General features: G+C 43.4%; 1 protein-coding gene across 1 annotated transcript in view; it reads left to right on the plus strand.

Moving 5' to 3' along the window:
* Sulf1 (sulfatase 1) overlaps positions 1 to 18950 on the plus strand; it is a 165372-nt gene that overhangs the window by 93055 nt on the left and 53367 nt on the right. Inside the window, exons 6-9 of the mRNA XM_023722391.1 lie at positions 3661 to 3812; positions 6276 to 6445; positions 17640 to 17790; positions 18874 to 18948. Coding sequence (XP_023578159.1) covers positions 3661 to 3812; positions 6276 to 6445; positions 17640 to 17790; positions 18874 to 18948 — 548 coding nt within the window. The remainder of the gene's footprint in view (positions 1 to 3660; positions 3813 to 6275; positions 6446 to 17639; positions 17791 to 18873; positions 18949 to 18950) is intronic.

The raw sequence follows: 18950 nt of genomic DNA on the forward strand, positions 1-18950 counted from the left end.
GTACCCAGAAGAGAATGATCTAGAAGGTCAGGGAAATGTCACGTCAGATAGCACAACTGAGTTGAATTGTCAATGCTGAAGTATAGAAACCTTTCAAATTGTCCATAACCTACCCACAGACATGATGGCAATATGGACATGAAAATAAAATTCACCTTAGGGAGGGAGAAGGAGATTTAATACATCTGGAGGAAAATAATTAGAAGCCCAGATAATCAATTGCAGAGCGCTGCCAGGAAATGTAATATCCAAAGAGGCCAGGGGTGATTACAAATGAGCCTCAATGTCACACGAGGAGAGAAGAAAGGCTTCGGTAAGTGGGGCTGACAGCCCTGGGTGCCGATCCTGAGGCGGGCCCATCTCCCTTTGGAACGAACTTCCCATCTGCAATCCTGAGAAGAGCTTTCACACTCCATTAACACAAAGACAGGACAACCTGGAGAGACTTCTGAAGCCTATAACTAGGACTTGGATGAGGCTTGAAGGGATCCTTTATACAGAAAGGATTAGGGCAGAGGCTAATAGCCATGGGGATGGGCAGAAAAGAGTACAAAATAACCTAAAAAGTAAAACAATAAAGAAAAGTTAAGAATGACCTGATGTGGCTGCTTTAAGCAGAAAAATCACTAAGGGTAGCAGGAAAAAATTAAAAACTGACTAAGCAGAAAAATGTGAGGCCAACATGCATGGGGGATTTGTTTCCACAAAAATAAGTCATACTGGGGAACAGAAAGAGGTACATCACCTCTCAAGGGGTATTGTCAAATACACACTGAAAACTCTGGAGTACAACTTCCATGCGATGCAGGATGGTACAATATTCTATTTATTTATTTATTATTTTAAAGAATACAAAATAGTGATAGAAACAAAAGACCTAATACAAGGTTACATTAAACAAAATAATAGGAACTCAACAATGGCTGCTGTGTTATATGATGCTGTATTTAAATTAATTATTCAGATTACCAGATGTAAACATGTAAGATTCATTTAAAGAAAAAAAAAACAATAACAAAGAAGTTATAAGAAATTCAAAAGAGGAAAAAAATCAGGGTAAGACAAAATTTTTAAACACTTGCTCCTCCTTTTCAAAGACCAGCAGAAATCAACAACATCATCATCCCAAGTATTCTGCACATATACCTAAATACATCTTTTCCCCTTCTTTCATTTGTCCTTTTCCTCATCCCAGTTTTTCCTTCCCATTGAACAATTCCTTTCCCTCTCACAGTATCTTTTGTACCTTTGAGTTTCATGACTCTTCCTGGCTCTCACTAGTGAGATAATACATGCCTGCGCATGTGGTATACTATCTTAAAACTCAAAGGCAAAGATGGAAGAACAATGGTCAGGGCGATGCTAATAGCCACGTCAGCGTAGCTGCACTCAGTGAGCCCTTGCTAGGTGCCTGCCAGACTCTGTCTTAAGGGCTTTGCGTAGGGCTGACTCATTTTGTCCTCACAGCCATCCTGTCGCTGCTATTATGTTCTCATCGGGAAAGGGTGGAGAGCTGGCAAGTAACAGAGCCAGGCTTTGAACCCAGGCGGGCTGGCTCTCGGTTACATTCTCAAGCACTATGCTCTTTTACCTCTTTGAAAACAAAAGGACGGAAAAGTGGGATAAATCTCAGGATGTGGAGAAAGCCAAAGAGAGCTGGATCCAGGTTTTAAGAAAAAGTCTCCTGGAAATTGCCCCTTCTGAGCTAACCGCTGGTAGGGCGTGGCTCTGGTCTGCTGCCTGTGACCCTGCGTCACAAGACATTCTGTCAGAATGCGAAACTCATCTGTGGTCCCACGTGAAAAGGTCGAGTATCCTCTGAAGACAGGCAGCATTGCTCTTGGCCTGGTCAGTGCAGAGCAGAATCCTGAGCATCTGATGGGCGACGCCCTCTACGGCTTGGCCCTGCACCCATTAGCCGCTTGGGGAGCAGGCAAGGCCCTCAAGTACTGGGCACTGGGCTGACTGCTCCGCTCTCTCACTCACTCAGACTCACCAAGTGAATATTCAACACACATACGCACACTGCCAAGTTTATAGGTGGATAAGTTAAAGATTCAGATGTGAGTTCTTTTAAGACTAATGCCAATAAGGTGCCTTGATTCTTCTGTGATCTGTTTTATCATCCAAAGTCAGTCTTCCGCTACTGTTACCATTTGCCACAAATATATGTGGAAGCACCGATAAAACCTGCTTCATGGAGCTGGGAGGGGCTGGCATCTGGCTGGCCACAGGTCACGGTCTCTCCCGAAACAAAAGGTTGCGGCCTTATGAAAATCAGAGACCTAAAATTTGTGTACATGTACAGACGTATGTATTGGTATGTGTGTGCATTTGTGCACACAGACATATTAGTCTATGTGTCCTTCTACGGGCACAATATGAAATAAAGTTGCCTGGTTAGATGCATGTATCACTTGGGTTTACCTAGAATTGTGCTTTTTTATACATGTTTTCTTAGTGTGACCGCCAGAATTACAAATTACTTCTTTCTCAAAAGTATCCCAATAATGCATATTTTCCTCTCTTCTGGTATATATAAAGTAATTTGACGTCAATATGCAACCTGTTTTGTTTCTGAAGTCTCAATCTCCCTTTCTCTTTCCTTCCTTTCCTACCATCGTCGCTTGCAAAGGATCACATTTGCCATGCTTCTCTCGAAAGGGATCAGCCTCTTTGTGACCTTTCTTAGGTGTGACCCACCAGAGTTATGAATGTGAAGCCCCTCCAGGGTCCTTTTCAGTGAGCTGAGGTGTTTTTGTGGCACTTAAACTTCTATCATACAATAATTCTATGAAGTTGAGTAATCTATGTAATAACTCTGTTACCAGAATTTATTATCAATAATAGATATAGATGTACATGAATTTATTATCAATAATAGATATACATGTCCATGAAAATATACATAAGCATAAACAGCCATGACATCAAAATGCAGAGTAGCAGCACAAACCCCAACCGTATACATGGAAATGGAGTTTACTACTATTCCCTGGTTTGGGAAACATATATTATTAGGATATGTGAAAACCAAGATGAGGTTTCCAGTGGTGCTTTTATGACCCACAATTCTCAAACAGTAAGCTAGGAAATTTATTTGGCCACAAGAACTAAACTTACAGGGCCTGGGGAGATGGCTTAGTAGAATAAGCGCTTCTCTGGCAAGCGCAAGGACCTAAGTTTAATCCCGGGTTCCGCAAATAAATAAATAAATAAATAAAATATAAATAAATAAATTTTTAAAAAATAAAAAAGAACTAAACTTACAATCTTTAATACTTGCTGAACAGTAGCAGCCCGAAGCTCACCCTGGCTACTTCTCCTAATTGTTACATTTACCTAACAAAAGGACATATTCTGGTTTTATTCCAGGAGAACCATAAGAAATAGATTCCCCAGAGTGTTATAATAATTATGGTGCTTTATGGAACCATAATTCATGTGCATCGGTGCTACTTATATTTATTTAAAAGGAAATGTGGGCATGTCACTTTGCCAGAGGACTGGGGTGCTACATTACACTAATACGCTGGCATTGCTGTTGCCTAGATTAACTTTCATTTCGCCATTTCTTGTTCAAGTCATAATTTCAAATTTATGCATATTCTTGTGCTTAATCATTTCACATGAGAAAATAACCCTTTTTTCCCATTGCAGCCTTTTTTGGAAAATACCTCAATGAATATAATGGCAGCTACATCCCTCCTGGGTGGCGGGAATGGCTTGGATTAATCAAGAATTCTCGTTTCTATAATTACACTGTTTGTCGCAATGGCATCAAAGAAAAGCATGGATTTGATTATGCAAAGGTAATTTTCGGGCACTTTTACACTGCACCAATTTACTTTGTACATAATGGGGAAAAGCCATTTTCAGTGAGTTAAACTATCCCCAAGATTGGCTTCTATGTTCTCACAATGTTAGAATAAGAAATTCTAAGGTAATTTTCAACTCCAGCAAGAAAAATATTCTAAAGGAACAGGCCTTTGTGTAATGATTCCCCCTCATCCTTCTAAGGGCAATCAGCCTTTGATGCAAGTATCATCAAGGAAATGGTAGGCCCTCCGGTCTGTCTTGTAACAATTTTTTGTTTTCCCCTCTCTCTGGAGGACTTGTCCATATAATTAAATGTTCATCTCTGTGCTGTCTTGCCTTGCAGTGGGGTGAAGCCATATTTTGTCTGTGGATTCAAATTTAAATGTAAAACTGTGAGCAGACAAGTACAAGAATTAAAGGTTGAGAAACCACATTTCTTCTTGTCACTCCTGTCCAACCAAGCGTAGTGTGTGTGACAAGCACACCTGCCCCATGGCAGCCAGAGTCCGCAGAAGTCTGTAAGGCTATCAGTCTTAGAATTTCTAAATGGGGTCACCAAAGCTGCAATTGACAGGCCCCATGGTTCTCTAACAAACATCCTAGAGCTCACTTAGAAATGCACAAAGGTGTTGCAACCTCCCACTTACATTTAGTTTCTTTCAGCTCACAGGTGCAAAGGAGGAAAATGCCTTTGAATTGAGCCTGCTAACTTACCTACTCTGTTCCCTTCCCTGCTCTCCCTGCCAGCCATATGCATCCCTTCTCTTCCTCATTTACCTCATGGAAGCCTAGAATTGGCTTTCTCCAGCAGCCCTTCCTGACAGGGTAGAGAACTTGGTAGAATCAGAAGATAAAAATTAATTTAGTGTTGTTGGAACATCGCTGTCTTTACGGTTGGCCTGATTTGAGCACAAGGAATTTAGAGGGAGATAAGGTGTAAATCATGATCTTTCATACCCTTTAGGAAACAGTGAATGCAAATAAAACCACAAAAGTTGCTAAATAGGCTTCTACACTCATCGAAGTTGAGAGTAGCAGGGACTTTGGAGGGAAATTGGAGCAACTTTTTAATTTTTAAGAACAAAAAAGAGCCTAAAGCAGTCCCGCCAATTGCAGTCTGTAGGTCATTTCCCTAGTTGTGGATACAATCATAGTATGAAAACAGTGTGTACCACATGCACTAATTGTCACCATTATCAATTTCTGTCTATAGGGATGCTTTTCATGCTCCTTGTCCAAGCTATTAACCTTTCATTCCCTGCTGTCCTGAGGAGAGTGAAGTAATCAAGCTTCTCTCCAAATACTAAATCAGCGTAACTTGCTCGTTATCACAGCTGATTAAGTGTCAAAGACAACTGTTTCTGAAAAGAATATATATCTTTTTTTTGTACTGAGGAAAGAAATTAAACAGACACCCTCATGGAAGAAGGGGACAGCCTGTGGGCCTGTCCCAACAATAACATGTGACACAGATCTGTCCCTCTAGCATTGCTTTTGCAGCTGTTCTGGTCCTTAAATCTACAACATGTGACTGGTCATAGCTGGAACTTTCTGACATTGTGAACATTGCCGGGGACTCTCTGAATAAAGTTTATACTGGAGCTCCAGGCCAGTGATACACACTTAGAGGAAGCAGGTGGTTTAATTTAAATTTTCATGTTTTCTTTCCTTTTCCTTCCACTTCCTCCCTCCCTTGTACAACTTGCATCAGCCCCCCTCCCACCCCACCCCCAATTAGGGCTTAAGTCATTTTATTAGCAAGTCAAGCTCTAATCCCAGCAGCTGTATTGCTTTAGTTGTGCAATTAACATAGCACAATCTGTAGGAAATCAACCACTCCCCATATTTAAGTGTTTCAAGTAAATTAATTGATAAAGTACTGCAGCTTTCCTCTGTGCTCCTGGGTGTTGGCCTTGACTTTGCTTAGCTATGTTACGATATTCCCACAGGTGAATTTTTGATTTGAAAAAAAAAAAAAAGATCCTTTCTTGTATTTGTCCATTTTGTGTGTGCGTGTGTGTGTGAATTTTGAAGTGGGTGTGGGTGCTTCCTGCCCTTGAACTAATTAAATTTTTTGCCAACAAATTACATCAATGAAACCTGAGAATGAAATATGTATCCGGTGTTTCATGTGTTCTAGCACTTGTATTGCCAGGTCTGGTCATTGTCTTGGGCAACCGTAATCTGTCTTTTCTTCTACCCTAACTGGTAAATTGTGCATTACTCAAAATACATTTTCTTGGCATGTTAGAAAGTCAGCAACCTTAGAAATTAGCTGGCGACTGGTTTTCTTTTCTCGTGAGCAAGTTGGGCTGCCTCGGGAGGCATCATTTGCTTTCTGGCTGTCGATTTACCTTTCCGTTCAGTGAGTTGCTTCAAAGGAAAGCAGTATTCAAATGTGAACTGATGAATGTCACCTTTTGTAATTTTTGTTTTGTGTCAAATGTATGTTTCAGGACTACTTCACAGACTTAATCACTAACGAGAGCATTAATTACTTCAAAATGTCTAAGAGAATGTATCCCCATAGGCCCATTATGATGGTGATCAGCCACGCCGCACCCCATGGCCCAGAGGACTCCGCCCCACAGTTTTCAAAACTGTACCCCAATGCCTCCCAACACATGTGAGTAACAACGAGAACGCCGCCTCCTGCGGAATGCGGCCCTTTTCTTTGTCCTCCGTCCTGATACCTGCTGTACTCCCTTTCCTTTCACTCTGCGTGTCCACCGACTGCCAAGCCAGCATCCTTAGGAGCAGATGACCCCCTCCGGGCCAGCCACAGCACAGCCCTGCCTGAAGCGCAGGGCCCTGGCTCAGTGCTGTGCTTAAAAGCCCCGTTGGGAACACTCATAAGTAGCTGGAAAGGAAGAGGCACACGTCGGGTGGGTGGGGGCAATTTTTACCTTGAGTTTCCTTTTTGTTGTCTTAAACAATATTCAGGAGTCAGGTCTAATAATAATAACAATTGTCAAATGGCATGCTCTTCCCAGCAGCAGAGTGGCCACCCAGGTCTGGTCTAGAAGCAGGAGTTTATTTTCCGGACGAATGCCGGAGCAGCTTTGCTGCAGATGTGCAATTAGAATTGCTGCCGTGGTGGCTTGAGTGGCTTGCCCAGGAGGCCTTCTGAGGTCACGGCTTTAAAATAAGGCAGTGTTTCTCTAGGAGAAGCGGGAGCCTGGGGAGGAGGGGCGGGAGGCACTGAGGGCTGAGGAGGGAGACAGCTGTCATGCACAGCTCCTTCCCACTAGCCAAGGGTGGAAAAGCCCAGCCACCTCGCCAGTAGGAGCATGATTCTGTTGACCCCCGCCGCAGTTTCCTTGCAACCACTGAAGCCAACATGCAGCCTTCCACACAGATACCAACTCTGCACAAAAGTCAGCCATTAGAAAGGCAGGAAGCAGGGATTTGGTGTCTGTTGGGGATTTTTTAATCACCCAAATTGTGGAATTGCTTCTTCATCTACTTGTATTTCAATAACCATCACCCGCCTGCATCCCCAGTGATTTTCTAGACAAAATCTTGGTAGAAAAGAACTTCGTGAAAACTTAGTCACCACTGAAGACTCTCTAGTTACCAGTTCTTGGGGAACTTTATATTCTCATTTTGATTTTATTAAAGTTTACAGACTGATGATTCCTAATCAGGATTATATAAATCATTTCTCACATGAGTGATTCAGACTAGAAAGAAGGTCTGAGCTGCACTTTGACAGGGACTAAAACTCTATGTGGAGCCAAGGCGTGAATTTTGGAAGGTGAAAACATTTTATTGCATGAAATACAGTCAGTATAAAAAGGTTTCCCCAGCACCTGGGAAGTCTGGTCTAGACAAGCCATTGTGTCTTGGAATCAACTACCTGGCTCTGAAAACCTCACCCTACATACAGCTCTGCAAATGAATTTATGAATGAAGCCTCGTGGCAGCCAGCTCTCAGTTCAAGCTCAGTTACCAATTAGTAACCAACTGACTCAGCGAAAGGAAAAGTCTTGCAGGTTTCTATATCACCTTAAGCACCTGCCCCCTCCAACCCCTGTGATCAGAAGACACTTTGTGTGCCTTCCTTTGTTGCATTAGTGGAATTTCAGCCTAAGGTAACTCTGTACAATTGCAAGCCTTACAGGTGGTTCCCTGAGTTTGAGAAGGGGTTGACAATATACAGTCTTTTATGGTTCCTTAGAAGTCAGCCTGCCTTTGAAGCTTCAAGGCAAGGTCCGTGGGCTAGAGGAAAATCAGCCACAGGCAGGAGGTTCTCATAGGCCTGGTGCACAGGTAGAAAGTAAAACTGTGTGAGGAGAGGAACGTGCGGTTCTCAGGCCCCGGACTATAGCTCTGAAGAAAGCATCTCTGACTTCAGCAATTCAAAACTGTGTTTTGTTCTGCTAGGATTTGTCAATGCTGCCTGTGTCACTATTAATACATTTCAGAAGAAAGGTAGCCCTGAGGAAGACACAGTGTCAGCATGTAGGAACCAGTAAGCTAGGACAAGGCTCAGTACACTGGAGCCCATTGTCCAAGTCCAGCTTGCCACCAGGTTTTGCTAAGAAAATTTTATGGAAACATACCTCTGCTCACTCACTTGTGTAGGTTTCTAGCTGCTTTCAGGATACAGGAACCAAATGGGGTAATTATGTGCAACAAAGCTGAAAACAGTTATTGTTTGATCCTTAACAGAATGATTCTGCCGTGACCCCTCTTCTAGAGGGAAGAGGAGAAAGTGGCTCTAGGGCCGTATCACCAGCAGTACCAGCAGTGGCAAGCGTAGGGTGGGCTTTCGTTGCGCTGCGGGACTTTGATGGAAAGAGCATTCACACCTTTGGGGAGAACCAGAAAAACTCCGTGGACCACGAGGTATTCAGAGTCCTCGGTGGGTAGGGAAAATGTGTGCAGAAGACGGCAGACCTGGAGTAGGTGACCGCAGGGACTAGATGACACAGTCCAGCATCACCATAAAAGCGGGAAATCTAATGTGTGACCTAGAACTGGAAAGCAGTGTACAAATTAAGCAGCAAGGGATAGAGTTGAAAAGGTGAACACCAGGATATTGGGGACTTCGGTGAGTGTGTATGTAACTACATACACAGAGTCACCAGAGGTCAGCAGGTAGGACAACAAGAAACATGAGGGATGTGATCTTCACATACACATAGACTCAGTTACTCCTTTTGGTTCCAGCGAGCCAGCCATGCCTTTGCTAGTGATTTTATACAGCAAAACTTACACATGGACAAATGAAAGTACTCAGGCCTCCCAGGTGAATAAGCCTGTCCTCCTGTCTCCGTTGTCCCTGCCAGTGGAGCCTGTCAGGACTTCTGTGGTCTTATCTATAAAATGGGGATCATACCATCATCCTGATGTGATGTTAAGAGCAAAGTTTTAGGGACAGCAAAAGTAAAATCTTTGTGTAAGACCTGGGACATGGCAGTTACCCCAGAAATACTAACCTGGTCCATCTTTTCTGTTAAGATGAATGCTGTGTATTAGGGAGCATCTTCTGCACACATTTTCCCTAATTTATTACCTTTGCTGACCTACAAAAGTGCAGTTCCATGTGGTTCAAGTTAAGGTTTGGGGAAGCAGCTAGGGAACTGGCAAGTGGCTACTTGTCCACTGTGGCAGGGCACATCTCTTGACAAGAATCATGGTGAACTTCTACACCTGGCTGTTTAAAATAGACAGACAGGAAAAGTAGCCATCAAGGCTGTGTTGTCTGTTCCAGGTGCTCGCGTACATGGTGGGTGGACGCCCTTTCTCATAGCAAATCAGCATTCATGTGGTTGGCAAGGTGACTCCGCTTCTCTCTGCCTGCTTCTCTCAGGCCTTGTGCACCTTGCCTGTGGAGAGCTACTGAGTCTCCAGCAGGCTCCAGAGCCTTGAATTCCTGGCATCTCTGTTGTGGAGGTCACTCTGGCTGCCGGGGAGGAAGGGGCTGGAAGGAGGGAGTGTGCCTCCCGTGTGGCTGCTCATGAGTGCACAGGTTCAGAGTTCAGTCCACAGACAAAAGCGGTGAGACAAATTGAAGACAAGCTGCCGATTGTGGCACGTGGGGCTACTGAATGGCCGGCTTCCTTGGCGAAAGCATGAGCAACACATTTAAGCAATGGGATGCAAGAAGTTAAGTACTGTGCAGAAATACTTGGCAGGCCTTGGGAAAACAGCAAGGAGTCATAGACCATCCTGCTCAGGGAAGCTAATAGCGTGTGCTCTCGCTGTAGGCCTTCTTCCTCGGTGGCCAAGCCTCATGCGATCCCTTTCATCCAGCCTCGGGTTTTAGCTAGCTGACCCTCACAGCCTGGAGTGAATGTGTCACGTTTCCATGGAGTCCGCTGTTCCCAACGAAGGCAGGAAGCCAGTGCAGTGTGGCATGTTGGCTCTCCAGACTAAGGGAGAGGTTATGCCCACCAGCTAAGGTGCCTTTGCTGTAAAAGTACCCACAATGGGGACGGGGAATGGGGCTTAGAGGTAGAGTGTTTGCCTAGCATGCTCAAGGCCCTGAGTTTGATTGCCAACACTTTAAAAAGAAGAAAAAAAGAAAATTTACAGTGATCCTTAGCATACAGCCCTTCACTGTGGCCAAGACCCTAGCAGACTTCTCAGCGAGTTCTTTTTCCAATAGCATTAAGAGTGCATACTCTCGGGCTGACCAGATGTCTCAGCGGACTAACACGCCTGCTTGGGCAGAGCGCAGCAGCCAGGGTCCCATCCCTGGGTTGCGTTGAGATGGTGATTGAGACTGGGTGTGGTGGTGCACGCCTGTAATCCCAGCGCTTGGGAGGCTGAACACAGGAGAATCACTGTGAGTCTGATCCACATAGTGAGACCCTGTAGTCTCTGTAGATCCTGTGCCAAATGCATTTAAAGAGAGAGAGAGAGTGCATATCTCACCTACTCATCCTTCCTCCTCAGGGTTATAATAGGACACATCCCAGGAAAGTTAGAAGGTGTATTTGTCACCTGCCTCTATGTCCCTGATAACTTGGAAGTGGTCCTGTTTCAGCAGTTATTGCTAATCATACTTGAAGCAGACATAGAGGTTCAAGTGAGACCTAAAATCTCAGTAGAATAGTCCATTCCTACTTATGTGTAAGAATTACCAGTGAGCTGGTGTTAAAACATCTTTTAAGATTGTTTCAAAATATTTAAACATGAAGTTTCACAAACGTAAAGGGTATCCAGAAATACTCTAATTCCATAATATTTTTTACATTTAAAAATGAAAGTCGAAAATCTTTTCGTTTTTGATGACAGCCCGGTGTCTTTGTCCAGGTCCTGGGAACAGCTAGGACCGATGCTGGCACCAAAGCCCAGACGCAGGTCATCCTCCACCCCCCACTTCCTCAGCTCACGTCTCTGCACAGTGAGCATCAGAGCTGGGCCTGGGCTTTGCTCAGCTCTAATTGGTAGCTCAGCAGCCTCTTTACACAATTTTTATTATATGTCTGTAATTAAGATGCTGTGGTCTGCATGCATTCAGATGTTACCTACCTAAAGACATTTGCAATCAGGTAAGAAATATCTCCATAAAACCAATTAAATACGTTCAATTTTAGTGAAAGATGGTGTGGCGTGGGAAATTCAGTGCAGACTTCCCAATGAATGCTTTGAGTGTGTCTTAGATCTGTACCCTGGTTTGTTCTGGGAATTGAGACCTGTTTCCCTTCTCAGAGAATGAGAATCCTGCTACCAGTGTCCTTGAAGGCTTCAATCAGTAGGGTTGTTGCTATTGTTAGGGACTAAGTAACAAAAGAAAAGACGTTTGTACACAAAGCACACCAGCATATTAATTTGCACGGGGATGACAGCAAAGACCATCCTCAGCAATAAAAATGAGCCACTAAGTTTTTGCAACTCCCTAAAAATGGATTTAATATATAATGAATGTATCTCTTGAGACCATTCTTTGCTAGTTTCCTAAACATCCATCAGAAAGAAAAGTGATATTTATTATGGATTTCTTTTGCAGAATTCTTATACATTTTTTCTCAATAAGCAATTCCAGAAGGAAAATCATATACCCCCAAAAGAAGTGACGTCATTATGACAGTTGAACTTAAAATGTGTTGGTCGGTGTCTGTGACCCAGGACGTTGAATCATAGATGCAGACCAGCAATGGCCCAAAGAAAAGCAGCAGACAGCAGACAGTTTAGCAGGTCAGGAAATGTTTTTCCATCCTGAGGTGGGAATTCAGAGGCACCAAACCACTGAGCAGCATCCCCATTCCTACCTCTTTTTCTTTTTTATTTTGAGACAGAATCTCACTAAATTGCCTGGGCTAATATGGGATTTGCAACTCTTCTGCCTCAGCCTCCCACATAGCTGAGGTCACAGGAGTATAATGACGCACTTGTCAGATTTTATTTTATTTTTTTAAAGAAAGCAGCAGAAACTAAAAAATGACTGTCTGGCCCTTTGTCCTCTCTATTTTAACACCAGCTGGTAGTAGGTATCTTTTCACTGATCCATCCACTTTGCTTGGACCAGGGTCAGATTTTGTTTCAGCTGAGGGTATAGCTCAGCAGCACAACACCAGCCTGGCAAGCACAAGGTCCTGAGTTTGATTCCTGGTACCCCCAAAAAAATCACTAAAAAGATTTTGTTCTAGCGGGGTGGAGTGACAATCCCCAAAACAAAAAGCTCACTACTTCTTCACTGATGTGTGCTTACTATGCACCAGGTAAGGGTGCAGTAGCCCAAAACCATTGTTCAATCCTCTAAAAATCCTCTTGGACTCAACTGCTTTGGCCCTCGCATCACAGACTTCCAGATAAAACAGGCAGTGGCTGGGTGCGGGCTGGGTCACACACCCCAGTCACACCTTGAGAAATGACCCAGCCCCGAGCTAACCCAGGGTCTTCATGGCCTCGGCTCTGGCTGCTCCCCACCCAGCTCCCCTCTGTCTCTGCCAGGCATCCCTGATTGAGTCTCATGAGATGGGCTCCTTTGAAGGATCAAGTAAAGAAATCCTCACTAGGGCCATAATCTGTCCTTCTTAAGCTGGCACCATTGTGACTGTCACTGGTATGTAAACCTCAAAGTAAATTCTCTGGCTGGGGCTACGTGAGAGGTATTTTGAGATTTCTCGCTGAAAAGAGAGCACATTCTAGCACCAGGGACTTTGGGAAGAGACAAATCCAATGAGTGGAAGTGGTCATATGTATCACTGTGGCTCACCAGGCAGAAGACAGGGCAGAGGTGCCCTGAGGCGTGTGGGGCTCCTGTCTGCTCTGCCCATGTGGCCTCCCATAATCGTGGGGTCCATTCCTCCACTGAGTGAATGCCCAGTAAACACACTGAGGAGGAAGATTTCCCTCACCCTGGGAGATTTAGTCTTCTGCAGAATGTTTCCTTTTTCCCTCTATCCCTGCCATTCTTAGTGCTACAAATACTAATATCACATACCTGCAAGGCAATTTTTGTGTTCACAGAGATAAGCAGGAGTCTTATTATCTTGAAATTTGACTCCTTAGAATAGAACAGACTGTCCTGGGTTTGAATTCTGCTTCTGAAGCTCAGAGCTGTGTGATCCTCTACAGATGGCCGGGTCTACTCTACCCTTGAATTTCCACTTGTGAAATAAGGATAATGAAAGGGTCTACGTCCCGAGTATTACTGCTGAGTGCACCACAAGAGTGTAGATGGTGCCTCCCATGTGGCCAAAGCAAGCTAATCTTGAGCCAAATCTAGTTCACTGCTTGCTTTTATAAATAAAGTTTTATTCACACACACACACATACAGAGAAAGCTTTTGTTCCATATTTGCAATGAAAGCCCACAGTCAGCAGTGAATGAGTGGGAAGCAGAAGTCACTGTTTTTCTTCATTCTCAGTGTAGCCTCTGTGTAGCCCAGGCTGGCCTTGAACATGTAATTCTGCTACCCTAGTCTCCCAAGCATATCACCACACCTGGTCCACTAATGTTTTAAATAAGGACAGAGGCTTAGGATTTAGAGGACTTCCTCTTGTTAGATGAAGTGTATACATCAGTTCTTTCCATGGCTGGGGTTCTGACAGCGTGACATAAAGGGAGCACCGCTGAGAGCTGACACATCAAGGCCTTTGCCTTCACACTTTTAAAATGAAAAGAAGATGGCATCATGAGCTGTGGACTCTCTCCTGCCTACCTGTGAAGGGACTGGATGATGGAGGCCCATAACCTGCTCTCTGGCATCACAGACATCCCCCTTAACCCTCACAAGAATTCTTCAAACTCGTCCTCATTACAAAGATGGGGAGACTAAGCCTTACAGCAAGAAGAAAATCTTAGGGGCCGAGGAAATGGCTCAGTGGAATAAGCACTTCCCTGGCAAGCACAAGGCCTGAGTTCAATCCTTGGTTCCACCAAAAAAAAAAAAAGTATATTTGGGGACAGGGAGATGGCTCAGTGGAATAAGTGCTTCCCTGGCAAGTGCAAGGGTCTGAGTTCAATTCTTGATTCCACCAAAAAAAAAAAAAAAAAAAAAAAAAAAAGAAGAAGAAGAAGAAGAAGAAAATCTTAGCCAGAATCATGAACTATTAAGTAGCAGAGTTGGGATGAAAATTTGACTCTGATTCCAAAGCATTACGGGAGAAAGCAGTATGTCATTTTCCACTTTAATGTTAAACTGTTCCCAGCGTCTTCAGTGGCCTGTGTTCCAGCTGACAGGTCCAGGCCCTGTTTGAATAATTTTAAGTCGATCCTCAGTTAGGCAAGCAAGCCTTAATTATCACTGCGGACAGAAGGCTGCATCTTCAAGGAATTTGGCAGACCTCAGCAGGAGGCAACCACAGCGCTTTGGCAAAAGATCACTTTTCAACAACATTGTCAATTCCAGCAACTCTCCACCTTCCACCTGCAGGTCCTGAGCAGCTGCTGTCCTGGGGAGGCAGTAGCAGTCTGTCTTCCTCTAAGAGGCACGTGCACATCCCCCTCCCAGCACCCCGCTGGGATCCACCTGCGATGTCATCTCCCAAGCTGGAGGTCATCTTCCATATTCAGAAATTTGGCGGGGGAGGGGGGATCTTTGACAACAGACCCTGAACTCGGCCCTTTTAATATAAGCCAGATTTAACATGTGTCATTCTCTGAGTCTGGGAGTCCAGCTTGAGGCTTGTAATTTACTGCAACCTTCCCAGTTCCTCTGAGTGAGGCAGGGCCACACCAGCATGTCAAGGTAGCTGCTGGAAGATACAATTTGCCTATCATGAGCCTCCTCTTGGTTTCCTATTGTAATTTTTATTTGCATTGAGGTTTTGTGGCTTAAAAAAAAAAAGTCCACTCGTATTTTTAATTTAAGCTGACCCAACATCAAAGGCAGTAAGAGGAGGATGTTTATAATAAAGAAATCCTGCACAGTCTTTCAGAGCTATGGTCTATGTGCAGGACATGTATCAGTAAATGGCTAGGGGATCTTTCACAGCCAGCTTGCCATGTTTCTCTGACCTCAGATGACCCCCATAGGTGAAAAAGCCCTTTTGCAAGGGGATTTAGAAGCCCCTTTTTCCTCCTCTCAACCTCTGAATCTAATCCTGTTTGTAACATGACATGCTGCATGGAGAATGGGCATCTCCGCTGCAGTCCCTGCCCGCCTCCCATCCGAGGGCAGCTCCCTTGGAGATGTGGGGCCAAAAACACAGGACCATTTGCTTCATGAACCATTTATTAAGTTGGCAAAAAGAAGTTTATATTTCAAGCTTCTCTTTGAAATAACAGCAAGTGCCTCTTAAAAGAGTTTGTGTCTTAACACTGTCTTATTTCTCTCGACCCAGATAGTTATGTGAAGTGTGGTTGCTCATTGGTCAATGGAGCAAACCTGTGGTCCTCTGTTCCAGACATTTTTTTTTTTTTGAGACAGAGTCTCACTATGTAGTTCAGGTTTGTGTTGAACTCACTGTGCAGCTCAGGCTGGCCTTGAGCTAAGGCGATCCTCCTGCCTCAGCCTTTCAAGCGCTGGGACTACAGGCATGTGCCAGCATGCCTGGCCTGTTCTAGACAGGTTTAAATGCTGTGCATCAGAACAAGAGTGATGTGTGAGTCCCATTTACAGAAGAGCAAATCAAGCCTCAGCCTCTCTTCTGCTCTATAACACTGTCCCTTTACACTAGCGTCAACTTACGCTTCTGGGTATGGAGTACTCGTTTTTAGGGATGATGTCTTCTGAAGCTTCAGTGGTATGTGTGCTGCTTCAGGTCTGCTAGGTAATCGACATTCATACTGACATCAGGATAACTTCGTCTGGCAAGGAGGTGAATGGTACTATTCCAGCGTTTTTATTATCAAAGAGAGGTTCTGTAACCAGCCTAGGAAAATGTGTAATAACTGGCAGCATTTTTACGGCTTAGTGAACGCGGGAACATCCTAGGGCACAACGCTTACAGGTCAGAAACATAGTTTTTCCTCATGGGCTACTCTCATCCCACAGATTCAATAGGGGCTTTGGTGAAGTCCCTTAAAGCACTGAGCCCATAGTGACTGATCGTTTCTCTAGCTTTATGATATGGAAGGTGGCCAGGGGTCCTGTTCAGCTGTTCTTGTCTACAGTCCTTCCTTCTCTGGCAGGAGTCCTTGGAATAGAGATGGGCTTCACATTTCTCAATCAGTACAGACTGTGGTTTAGTCTGTCAGACAGGTGGTGGGTGAAGCTAGACCTACAGCAACCCCAGGTATAGGAAGCGTGCCTGCTTTCACTTTCTGGTCATTTTGTTTTAAGAAAGTGAGCTTTGGAATGCTGCCTTGAGTCTACTACCTACTATGCTATTCATTTGGAGCAGTTATTTAACTTTAGCAAGACTTCGTTTTCTCGTTTCTCGTCGACTTCCCAGAACAGCCAAGATAGTTGAACGAGTTTGCATATATAGTTACTTGGCACAATACTGCGCAAATGGTAAATGCAACGTCTATGTATTTAATAATGTTTAAAGGGAAGGTTTGAGCAGATTATAGTCTAGTGGAGAATTCAGTTCAAGTATAAACGAATACTTCTCAGGGTAAGATCTGCTCTATCACAGGTCTGCCCTTTGGGAAATATGAGAGCATCGAATGGTTACAGCAGCTGGGAAGACTTACAGAGCAGTGGCATCCTTTGTGAGTGTCCAGCGGAATGTGTCTGACACCACTTGCAGTAGATTAAGTGTGGGCCTGAACTCACCGCTCATCCACTGTAGAGCAGTAGGATATACTTCCCCATGGTTTAGAAAAGTCTTGCCCTGTATCTGTACTGAGTTCTCTATGAAGTGAATAAATTAGATGAAAGGATGTATATTGCAATAGTAGTCTTGGCTATAATTCCAGTAAATATAGTTAAATTAATGGTTTAAATGTACAGAATTAGGCATATAGGAAAAAACCTTATAGATCTATTTTTATATACATAATCTATAAAGTGCTTTCAGAAATTCCAGAGAGAAAATGTGTTGAGATTGTAATTGATCATCATGCCACAAATCTGTGACTGTATTTAATAGCTTAATTAGCGGTAAAATTTTTATAAGTTAACATCACCTTGAGAACATTCTCTTCTGTATTAGTGAGTTTTATCTGTAGACTTGTAACATCATCCTGATGTGTTTCTTCCATTTTTACTCAATGAGCCTAAATGAACTTGCTCTCAGGACCCACTCAGCAGCCAGTCCTGGTGCACCATGGGAGCACACGTGAGATCCGAGGGGTGAGGACTCTGGGTCTTCTTATAAACACAACAGGAGATGCTTGGGAGAAAAGACTACTTTATAAGCGTCTAAATTATCTTTCTTAAGTGATTATTTCATAAATTTCGATTTACTTCTCTAAATTACTAAATAAAGCAAATGCATACATAATAAGACTTCTTTCTGGGTATTTTCAGAACTCCTAGTTATAACTACGCCCCAAATATGGATAAGCACTGGATTATGCAGTACACAGGGCCAATGCTGCCCATCCACATGGAGTTTACAAATGTCCTACAGCGCAAGAGGCTCCAGACTTTGATGTCAGTGGATGATTCCGTGGAAAGGGTGAGCCCACAGCCTGTCCCAGTGGCAGGCTCTGTCTTCTGGCTTCCTTGAGTTGGCATGCTTGTTGATCCTGCTTGTTCATTTCAGCCAAGCATTACGTTCTGTGTGTTCATGACCAGACCCCCATTCCATTTCTCCAGGTTTGGTTCCTAAGGAGTTAGCAGTGGAGGAGAAAAACTAAAAACTTTATCAATTAGGGGTTGTACCCTTACGTGCCTTTAGAAAGCAATCAAATAATGTAAACAACTGAAGCAGTAGAGATTGTGAAGATTGTGAGGAACTTATTAATTGTCCTGTGTAAGCAAGCAACAGCTACTCAGCTTAGACTAATTTTTACCATGTAGAAATGTGAGTCAAGTGCCATCAGTATTTCTGGCTTTTTAAGAGGCCAGAAACAAAAACATCTTTATTCGAAATTTCCTAATTTTTTTTTATTTATTGTATGTACAGTTTGTTTGAACTAATTTCTTCGAGGAACAAATTTTTTACTTATAAAGGATTTCACAAAATTTTTCTGAATTTAAAAATCTAGCATAACCAGCACTTAGGAGACTGAGGCAGGAGGATTGCCATGAGTTTGAGGCCAGCCTAGGCTACATAGTGAGTTCAAGGTCAGTCTAGACTACATAATGAGATCCTGTCTCAAAAAAAAAAAAAAGATCTAGCATACAAGCCAAATAAGACAAGCTGGATCTACCTTGATCAGGGTTAGAAGCAGCCTATCTTTGACCCTTCATAGTTGCATATACAAGTGATGACATTATTGTTTTAATAATAGATTGTCAAAGTGAAATTTATAAAATTTAAGTTGTTTTGTGGCTTGTTGTTATTGTGTGGCTTGTTGTTTTACCAAGCAAACACAACCTCGACATAAAATACGCCACATTCAAAAAAGTTGTGTTTTGTCTACAACATAAAATGTCTTCCCTCCAGGACTATAAATGATTAAAAATTGTGTTTGGGGGCCTTATTAAAGTAATTCTTGGCTTTTAGAAATAATAAAAGAAAAAAGATGCAAGGGAAACTGGTGACACTGGGGTGTTACTTCAAGCACCCCGGTTGCCATGCTGTGCTATTTTTTAGCTGTACAACATGCTTGTGGAGACAGGCGAGCTGGACAACACGTACATCATTTACACCGCGGACCACGGCTACCACAT

Source organism: Octodon degus, unplaced genomic scaffold (assembly GCF_000260255.1).
Source record: "Octodon degus isolate 3935 unplaced genomic scaffold, OctDeg1.0 scaffold00091, whole genome shotgun sequence".
NCBI lineage: Eukaryota > Metazoa > Chordata > Mammalia > Rodentia > Octodontidae > Octodon > Octodon degus.